We start from the raw sequence: 9,960 nt of genomic DNA, 5'->3' as shown, positions 1-9,960 counted from the left end.
TCCCATTTTTAAAGCATACCAAACCGTGTTCGTGTTGGCTACAAGACCTTAGAAAAACAAAATCTTTCAATGTTTTTTTGGTAATAATTTCATTCCAGTCCCTATACCATGAAAATGTTATGAACTTAGTCTAATATTTAATTATTTTTTTAGTAATTATATACACCTTTTAAATTTCGATCAAAACTCCAAGCGGAACGATTAAATCTTTTAATTCAAACGCTTTTATTACTTACAATCTCGTACTTAAGCTGTAAATTTAGTCATTATTCTTTGATTTGACCGTTTTCAGTCGCTATAATTTAGGTACTAAAATAAGAAAACGAGAACCATATGGGACTGAATTGAATATTAAGCCACTAGAAGTCAGTCTGTGCAAACGGGACGGCACCGAAGCTAATAAAAACAGGCGCGTTTGAGTTCAGCACCAGCCCGGTTCGATTTTTTTTTGTTCCTCGACCTGCCGTTTCTGATTTTAAAAACAGTCCCCCCCAACACAAGTATTATTCACTAATTAATTAATAATTTTGTCTTCTTTCTTTTCTTCTATAAATACCCGTTCTTTATTTGCTCCAACATCTTCCATTTCCAGTTCGAAACCTCTTTGGCGATCTTCTGTCTGTCTGTCTGTATTTACCAGATTCCGATACCCCAAAAGGAACCCACTGTCGTTATTTGTGTCGTCGGCTGCAATAATTCCAAAAAAAAAAAACTTGTTAAATTTGAATCGTTTTCGGTTTCTTGTCCCTTTCGATTTCATCGAGGATGGTTTGCTTGGTTTCTCGCACCGGAAGGGACTTGCAGCGCTACGACAACCTCGGACGCCGCCAAGTCGTCGGGTGAGTGTTTCTTTTTCTTCTCCTTGCTGGTCAGATTTTTCTTCAATGGATGACGAGAAAAGCTAATAAATTTCTTCAAAATTTCGATGATTTTGCAGATGCATTCCCTATAGATTCAAATGCAGCAGCGATGGAACCATTACTGATGAGTTGGAGGTTCTCTTAATCTCTTCACAGAAAGGTCAAAATATGATGTTTCCCAAGGTACTGCAAACAAAAAATGGATTTTTTTTTTTCATTTTCAATATAAAGTATCCATTAAATCATGCATTATTCATCAATTGTTTTTTTTTTCTCTTTCAATTATTAGGGTGGTTGGGAGCTTGATGAATCCAGGGAAGAAGCTGCTTTAAGAGAGTCTGTTGAAGAAGCTGGAGTTATTGGCAATGTTGAGGTTAGTCCTGCTTGTTAACATCTTGTATTGTATCATGTCGTGTTTATCGCAATTGCAACATAACATACGCTATTACGCTATATCACATATGCTAATGCGGTCGCGGACCGATATTTAAATCCCGCATAAAAATAAAAGTTACTGATTAATTTTAATTTTGGCATTTGATGAACACAGCATGAATTGGGGAAATGGTACTTCATAAGCAAAAGCCATGGCGCATTTTATGAAGGTCACATGTTCCCTCTGCTTGTGAAGGAGGAACTCGACTTCTGGCCGGAGCAGCATGTCCGTCGACGGACTTGGGTAAGCCATTTATCGCACGAATCAACTGAATTAAATCTCGGGTTTTATTTAAATCAACATACGAATCGAGGAATCGCGGTTTTTTTAATCATTTTATTCAAATTGTGCAGATGAATGTGAAGGAAGGTAGGGATGTATGCCAGCATTGGTGGATGAAGGAAGCATTGGACATATTTGTTGAAAGACTGAGTTCCTTGCAGCAATAGGGAAAAAAAAACATTTCAATTATGTTCGGTTTAGTAGTAATTGGAGATGAACTCATTGTCTGTAAATAGGGGTTTTCTCTTTGATTAAAGGGCCAAGGAGACAGTGGCAGCATGGTAGATGTTTTAAGTTGTTTTGCATGAGCCATGTTCTCTATGCCTTCTTTCACGTCAAGTAAAGAAAATAATATAAACATTACAGTTTATATAAAAAAACCCCTAAATCTCAAACCTTTTAGAAGGAAATTAACATGAAGAAAATTATTGGGCCAAAGGCAAAAGATTCCTTCATTCAGTCATTTGATTCTTAATTTGTATCACAATTTTCACCACAATTGTGTCAAAGAACAATAGAAATGTTTATCATAAAAAATCAACTAAATTATTAAAAATTAGGGTAAAGCACATAAATGGTCCCCTGACTATATGATATTGCTTCATTGAGTTCCTAAACTATTTGAAGTTACAAAATAGTCCTTTGACTATAGAATGTTACTTTGTTAAGTTCGTTGACTATTAAAAGTTACAAAATAGTCACCCGACTATTTATTATGCTCTGAATTCGTCATTTTCTGTTAAAATATTGGTGCTTGTCTAAGCTCGATGTTAACATGATGACTGATATATGATAGTCGTTTGAGATTCTGGGATCAGATTTTATCATATCACAGTCAACAGGTTAACGTTCAGCTCAAAATATCATAAATGTTTTAACAGAAAAGAACGAATTTGAAACATAGTGAATAGTAGAGTAATCATATTATAACTTTTAATAGTCACGGGACTCAACAAAGCAATACTCTATAATTAAATGACCATTTTATAACTTCTAATAATCAAGGGACTTAACTACAATTGGTGATCATTTCCGCCAAAAATTAATGATAAAATTAATATTTACCGTTATACCAATAATATTTCCGCCAAAAAAAAATCGAACTTAGATGATGAGGCTTTTAAGAACCAGCTACAAATTTCTCTATACTTCTCTCGAAATCCATTTCCGGAAATATGATTTCCCTTTGATTCCCATTTCGTACATCCACAGCTCTACCAAAATCCAATATCCGAATTCAAAGTTCGATGTTGTTCTTAATGAGGTTGCTGAGCTCAATTCTTCAAAACCCAGTTCCCACGGCGGCCAATCACCGCCGGAAGTCGTCGTTCCGTTTGATCATGAGAGAACCACGACGCGGAATGAATCAACGGTTCAGATTTCTCATCCGTGGCAGGAATGGGTGGATTTGATGGAATGCTTATTGAGGAGAGGCTATTTCGATGCAGATGGGAACCCTTTTGAAAATGGTGAATTGGGTTCGAAAGAAGCCAATAGTATCCGCACATCTTGCCTTAATTTCGCTAGAGATCGCTTTAGTCTTATAAGGTAATGGAGAATTTCTAGTTATCATTGTGTTGAGTGAGTTACTTTCTCTTTGCTCTGTGTTTGTATCTGTGTCTGGGTTTCTATGCATATAACCTGTTTGATAATATTTTACAGTGATAATATATGTAGACGTTTTGTGTTCTTTTCGTGTTTCTGAAGACCCTTTTGCTTCCAGGTACTTCTCAAGGAAAGATGTTCAGGTCATTGTAGGATGCGGATGCCCGAGCCTTGATAGGAAAGTTGTCAATTCTGGGAAGCGCTTAAGAGCTCATGTGGGCATTGATGAAGGAAATGTATGTACTAGGCGTCTTCAATTTATTGTTTCATATTGTTGATGTGGTAAGTGAAAGAGATATTCTCTGTTTTTCTTTTCCCTGATTATTGTTTGTCTACCTTTTCTTTGTAGGTATGCAGCTCCTGCAATTTGAGAGGAAACTGTGATAGGGCGTATGTAAAGGCACGTGAAGACGAAGGTGGAAGGACCGTGGATGTGATGCGCATTTTATTGACCTACTGTCTCGACTCTGTCACCGGTTCTGTCGAGAACAAACTAGTTCAAAACAAATTAATTAAAGAATCGGTAAGACGACTGCTGAAAGAAATGGTTGATTATGGCAGAGAGGATCAACGAGCTGACATGCCAAATGCTGCACCCTCAAGAGGGGATGCTTCACGACACGATCATTCAAGTACGCAAGGACAAATAAAAGTTCCGATGAAGCCAGGCGATTGGCTTTGTCCCAAGTAATTTGATGGCCTGATGTTATTGCAATTTGAAAATTTGGTTATCCAGTTGTTTGTGCATTGTGACACCAATTTGTCTTTGCTTTCCATTTGTTAGATGCGACTTCCTAAATTTCGCAAGAAACATCAAGTGCTTGCGCTGTGACGGTTTTTTCGAAGAAAGATTGAGGCAACTACGGGAAGATCAGGATCATCTGCCATTAAAGAAGGGAGATTGGATATGTAGCAGGTACTGATTCTTAAAGGTCTTTTGAGTTTCTAATGGTTCATTCCTCATGGAGACTTTCAATTCTTACAGATGCAACTTCCTGAATTTTGCAAAGAATACAAGATGTCTGCAATGCAAAGAGAAACCTCCGAAGCGACATCTCAATCCTGGGGAATGGGAATGTGAATCGTGAGTTTTCTCGAGTTCAATTTCCTTTGAATTCACCAAAGCTCGAACATAACAGCCTTGTTTGATATCATGTTGTGGATTCGAATGTCTGGAATTATACAGGTGCAACTATATTAATTTCAGACGAAATATGATATGCTTGAAATGTGACCACAAGCGGCCAAAAGTCTCGAATGCTTCAATCACATCCGCTGGTGGATTCGAAGGCAACATCGGTAAATTCGAAGGGCAAGACAGAAAGCGATATGAAAGTTCAGATAGATGGAGATTTGTACATGAAGAGAACGAAGATGAATGCTTAGATTCAGGGACTGAGAATTCAAAGTTCTTTGATTTCCCCATTACCAGAAATAAGCCTACCGTGCCACCTGAAACAGACGGGAAATGCAAGTCAACGTCGGAGACGAACAAAAATCCCACAAGGGTAATGCAAAACGATGAATCTAAATGCAGCGACAGCCGGAGAAAGTCGGAATTGCTCAAATCTTCAGACGACGAAGAGATGGATGGGTGGTTTCGACGTCGATAGAAGAGCAAGCTTAAAGTTTTATTGTTTCATATCTGCACCTAGAAGTGGTTGGCATGATCTAGATGAATGTTCTTTTTTATGATAGATTGAGGGGATAATTTTTAGATCGGATCTGTTCCAACTTTTGCTTCAAAAATCAAAGACAATGAAATATGACTAAACGTTAGAACAAATCAAAATCGAATAAAAATCTTCTTTTTAAATCAAAATCAGAAATGATAAAAAAAATCAACATGTATTCATCCCTAATGTATCACTTAAGAAGCACTTCACAATTTTTTTAATATAATATTTGAAATATAAGTTTTAGAATCCTTAAATTGATGAAAAATACGTACTTTACTACTTTTGAACTCACTATTTATATAATATTATTGAAATGATAATTAAATTATGATTCGATAAATATTATTCAATTTATTTGAAAAATAAAAATTTAAGATAAAATATAGATAATAGAAAAGTGGTTACCTATACTTTTACTTTTGAGTAAACTACAAATTTAATATCTAAATTATCATTTTTGATCCGTTCTAGTATTTAAATTTTAATTTTTTTCAAAATCATAGCTAGCATTTAGTTTTTATTTCATTTTAATATCCCGCTGTTAAAACTTAACATGTTTAGTACCCATCTATCAGTTTTGGTTCGTTTTAGTACCTAAACTTTTAATTTTTTCAAAACTTAACGATAAATTTTGAACGAGTACTAAAATGAAAAAAAAACTAAAGTTTTTAATGGCGGGTACTAAAGTGAAACAAAAAGTAAACTTTAGGTATGATTTTCAAAAAATGAAAGTTTAAGTACTAAAACAAGTAAAAACTGATAGTTTAGATACTAAATACATAGTTTACCCTTTACTTTTCTTTATTTCTTTTTAATTGCTTTCTCCTAACAACCTTACCATACCTTACCTGACCACTATCGGATACAAAGTGGCAGTTAACCATTCAGAAGTCAAATTTGAACAGTGGTTGTCGATTTTTCGATTTCAGATTCCAAGCTTTCTCCTTTAACGTGCCCCCTTTATCCTCCTACATCTTTCTTTTATTTTTCATATAATTTTCCCATAATTTTTTTGGGGTTTCCCCCTCTTTTGAAATTAAGGAAACTGTAGCTGTTTCTTCTTTCTCCCCCCCTCCTTTTGAATCTCGAAGATTGAGAGAACTGATGGGTACAGAAGGATCAAGTGTTGTTGGTAAGTTTTCGATTTGGAAAGTCCTATATTTCTCTTATTTGTTACTCAAATTTCCTCTCTTTTTTTCCTGTTATCACTGAAAATTTGTTATTATTCCGCTGTTGTTGTTGCTTTGAAAGTGTTTGCATCTCTGGGTTTTTCCCTAGGGGAGTGATCATTCTTGGATTTGGTAGAAATAGGGTTTTGGTTTTGATATTGGTGTTCTTTTGTTTAGTTTAATGTTCTTGTTTTTAGATGCTTGAGGATGGTGTTTTTGTGCTTGGTTTGATATTCAAGGTGAGAATTTTATAGCCTTTGTGGTGAAATTTTTACAGGATATTTTATAGCAAGTTTTTTATTAAAAAATTCCTTGAAGATCTTGTCTTTTTCCTTTGGTTTTTGATTTGCAATCGATCAAACCCTTGTTGAAATTTGGATTAAAATAGTTCTGTTATTTGTTTTTCTTCACTTCGGGTTCTGAGGTACGAGTTTTAAGGTTATTCATGATTCTTATAAATTATAATTGTGACGGAGCCATTGCAATATATTTAAACTAATTAGATCTAACAACATTTGTCTATGTACCTTGTTTCAAGTAAAGAATATTGATGCTGATAGAGTATATTCAAAACGAAGAAGAAATAGCTGTTAAAATGCTCGAAACTTTGCTATGATAGCCACTTGACTATGATGCGTGGACCGTACAAGCTTTGAAGTAACTTTTTTCTTTTACTCGTTTCATACATCAAAACCATTGATCCACTTCTCAAGGAATTTGATGAGATTAGTCAACGTTATTTGTGATGTGGGATGCATATGCAACAGTTTACAGAGTGCTAGCCGTCTTAACTGAACATTTGAAAACAGATGTTTGCGGTTTAGCTTGTATTCTATCGGGATTACTTCAGTTATTTCTGGTATCTTGTTGACTGTTTTGGATTCTTTGACATACCATCCTACCATTTCTTTGTCTTGGATTTTACTTTTTGCTATTGAAGAAACTTTTGTTTTAAATATTTTTGAGAACTGCATTTTTTAAGGATGGTCTTCGTAAAATCTTCATATGTGACTTTGTTACAATTATGACCTAGGGACTAAAATGTCTGGTCTTGTGCAGTGCCCAGGAATTTCAGATTGCTGGAAGAGCTTGAGAGGGGCGAAAAGGGAATTGGGGATGGAACTGTTAGCTATGGGATGGATGATGCTGATGATATATACATGCAGTCATGGACTGGGACTATTATTGGCCCCCTTAATGTGAGTCCCTCTCTCTTATTCTTTTCAGTAACCAGTGTGTTTGTCTCTGAATTTGAGTGGAAATGTGCAATGATGAGTCTAAGCCAACCTCGAAGTTGACAACTACTTGTAGCAAGATAATGTCATTCTTGATGAGATATTTGATATGTTGGATACCAATAACATGAAAAGAAGCTATGCTCGAGGCAAATTAGTCTATTGCTCGAATTGGAAGACTGCTTCTTTCTGCACCAGGGGGTAGAATATAGTTGACTGGCCTAATTTCGCTTATATTCTGACAATTATAGCTTGTTGAAACTTATAAGAAGAGATTAGTGCTTTTCATATTTACGATATTTTAAAAGACCTTTCTCGGTACTTTTCTATAGGAGTTGCTTAGGAGTTCTACTATCCAATCCTGACTATTTTTAATTGTTATTTTATCACATAATTCAACTGCTTTTTTTGAAAAAGTACTTTGTTTGAAAAGTTTAGCTATTACCTGCAAAACCCATTGAGCCTCATTAAAACTGTCACCCGGAACTATAATATACAAGCTCTATGATCTACATCCTTTTTGCAACTCAGTTTAGCTGGAGCTTTTTGAACATTCGAATATACTTCAATTGTTCTCTCAGCTTATGACAAAGTATACAAGGTTTGTATTTAACAATTTTAATGCCTTTAACTAAAATTAGAAATCTTCCCAACTTCTTTATTTTGAGAAACTATGTTAGAGATGCGCATGCTGATGTAGATATGCTTTCGTTCACGAATGGAAGATGGCAAACCACCATCAACATTTCACGTTTATCCCCCACAAAATTGTCGTCGTTATTATCTCTTTCTTTATGAAATTCTTGCTCACTCATAAAACAGTCAATTCTTGGTAATTTCAGCTCATTTAGGTCTAGTTTGTTGCAAATGATAGGATTAGATCAATTGGCTTTTTGTTCAATGCTGTAGGTCATTAGGTCTTCATAGAATGATGGGATGGTTTGATTGATTATCCTACATGGGCAGTATTAGACAATCTTATGGAGAGGAAAATGATTATCATACATGGATAAGATTTTGTGTAATGTAATGAGAGCCTTTTTAGTTATGCACGCACCAGGAAAAAAAAGCGATGAAGTTAAGAAAATTAACTTGTTAACCTTGTTATTTTGTCCCGTGTATACTTCCATACACTTGACCAACTTCAATGAAGTTACCATTGCATTTGAAACTCAATTAATAATGATTTCTCTTAAACCACCTAGTAAGTTGATATCTTACTTTTTATGCATTTCAGACTGTTTATGAAGGACGCATATACCAATTGAAACTGTTCTGTGGCAAGGATTATCCAGATAATCCACCAAGTGTGAGGTTCCAAACACGGATAAATATGACCTGCGTAAATCAGGAAACCGGAGTGGTAGGGGATGTTTTTCTCACAACCTTTTATGCTACGGTATGATACTAATAGCTCTGTTTTATTTCCAGGTTGAACCTAGCCTTTTCCCCATGCTTGCTAATTGGCAAAGGGAGTATACAATGGAAGACATATTGAGTCAGCTGAAGAAAGAAATGATGTCTCCACAGAACAGGAGGCTAGCTCAGCCTCCTGAAGGTGTGTAGATCTTATAATCTCTTCGTATTATGTCGTTTTCTTAAGCCTGTCTCTTTTCTTAAGCGAGTTTAGTTATTAAGGATAGTCGAATCGTACTATAGAAAGTGTTGTTTGTTCCATGAAATGGTAGTCTGGTTATTTGGATATTGATCAACTGAATGTTATTTGTGATATATTGATTCCCCGTTGCCCGAATGTTCTCGCTTTGATGCATGTTATGTAAAGTTTAAACCGTGATCATATTTTCCTAGGCAACGACGAGGCAAGGCCTGACCAAAAGGGTTTAGCGATGAAGTGTTGCATCGTTTGAAATCACCGGAGTTGCATGTGAACATTATGTATATAAGAAAATATATACATTAGGTAACTCCAGCAACAGGCTTAGTTATGAAATGTCAATGGTGGTGAAATAAATCAAGAATTCTTAACGAATCCGATGACATTAAAAAACTGCACAAGTTATGCTAGTACCGTATCAAAGTTGGTGTGCACATTTTATTATTTTTCTCTTTTATTTCCTCGTTTGTTTTCCATTTCCATATCATGTAGTTAAGAACGAATCCGAGGAGAAAGATGAAGCTGGGATCTTTACTGGTTTGAGATAATTGTTATGTTCCCCTCTCTGTCTTGTGCTTTCTCTTGGATGATGAGAAAACTGTACCCTCATAAGTTTATTATTTCCAACAATGTTTGAATTACAGTTCCATTTTCATTCATAAGCTTCCTTCTTTGGACAGCTTATGTTCCTGTGCATTTCCATGCGTAGTTTCTTCCATGATTTCTGATCTTCCTGTTTTGGATGTTATTTAAATTGAAAGCTTAATGATTTCAAGCATAAAATATGTTATTGGAATGAATTTATTTACTTTTCATCAAAAAGTTGTGAATTCTGTCGTGTTTAAACGTACAATATCATTTGGTTTAATCAATTAGGGTTTTGAGGATTAACGGGAGTTAGTTCAAGTGGTAAGCAGTTTGATATTGTTTAAGGTCTCGAATCCGAGTATTTGTGTATGCAGGAAATCCCTGTTGAGAGACTCATACGTCAAAGTTAGGTCTATGACGTTGGTTGGTCTATATTAATCAGGGTCAAAGTCTGGGAATTAGGAGGGCAAAAGAAAATAGGGTTTTGAGGG

General features: G+C 35.4%; 2 protein-coding genes across 2 annotated transcripts; both read left to right on the top strand.

The window, feature by feature from the left end:
- The first annotated feature begins 750 nt into the window (after positions 1 to 750).
- LOC120145753 (nudix hydrolase 18, mitochondrial-like) lies at positions 751 to 1,745 on the top strand. Its single transcript, XM_039159506.1, has 5 exons — positions 751 to 839; positions 938 to 1,043; positions 1,150 to 1,233; positions 1,411 to 1,539; positions 1,650 to 1,745. The coding sequence occupies exons 1-5, from the start codon at positions 766 to 768 to the stop codon at positions 1,743 to 1,745; spliced, it is 489 nt and encodes a 162-aa protein (XP_039015437.1). The 5' UTR covers positions 751 to 765.
- Positions 1,746 to 2,647: 902 nt separating this feature from the next.
- LOC120145600 lies at positions 2,648 to 9,540 on the top strand. The gene is made up of 11 exons (XM_039159416.1): positions 2,648 to 3,126; positions 3,302 to 3,419; positions 3,533 to 3,870; positions 3,968 to 4,099; positions 4,169 to 4,267; positions 4,370 to 4,788; positions 5,860 to 5,994; positions 7,091 to 7,230; positions 8,504 to 8,629; positions 8,698 to 8,824; positions 9,076 to 9,540. Exons 1-11 carry the CDS (start codon positions 2,687 to 2,689, stop codon positions 9,132 to 9,134), a joined length of 2,133 nt encoding a protein of 710 aa, XP_039015347.1. The 5' UTR covers positions 2,648 to 2,686; the 3' UTR covers positions 9,135 to 9,540.
- The last annotated feature ends 420 nt before the right edge of the window (positions 9,541 to 9,960 follow it).

This window comes from Hibiscus syriacus, unplaced genomic scaffold (assembly GCF_006381635.1).
Source record: "Hibiscus syriacus cultivar Baekdansim isolate YM2019G1 unplaced genomic scaffold, ASM638163v2 tig00110893_pilon, whole genome shotgun sequence".
Taxonomy (NCBI): Eukaryota; Viridiplantae; Streptophyta; class Magnoliopsida; order Malvales; family Malvaceae; genus Hibiscus; species Hibiscus syriacus.
Note: the sequence above shows the minus strand (reverse complement) of the source record. Positions and strands in the feature narration are given on the sequence as shown.

Coding starts and splice junctions, on each gene's coding strand:
- LOC120145600 (XM_039159416.1), top strand. CDS start 2,687: ATGATGAGGCTTTTAAGAACCAGCTACAAATTTCTCTATACTTCTCTC. Junction 3,420..3,532: donor TGGGCATTGATGAAGGAAAT/GTATGTACTAGG, acceptor TTTTCTTTGTAG/GTATGCAGCTCCTGCAATTT. Junction 3,871..3,967: donor GGCGATTGGCTTTGTCCCAA/GTAATTTGATGG, acceptor TCCATTTGTTAG/ATGCGACTTCCTAAATTTCG.
- LOC120145753 (XM_039159506.1), top strand. CDS start 766: ATGGTTTGCTTGGTTTCTCGCACCGGAAGGGACTTGCAGCGCTACGAC. Junction 840..937: donor GGACGCCGCCAAGTCGTCGG/GTGAGTGTTTCT, acceptor ATGATTTTGCAG/ATGCATTCCCTATAGATTCA. Junction 1,540..1,649: donor ATGTCCGTCGACGGACTTGG/GTAAGCCATTTA, acceptor CAAATTGTGCAG/ATGAATGTGAAGGAAGGTAG.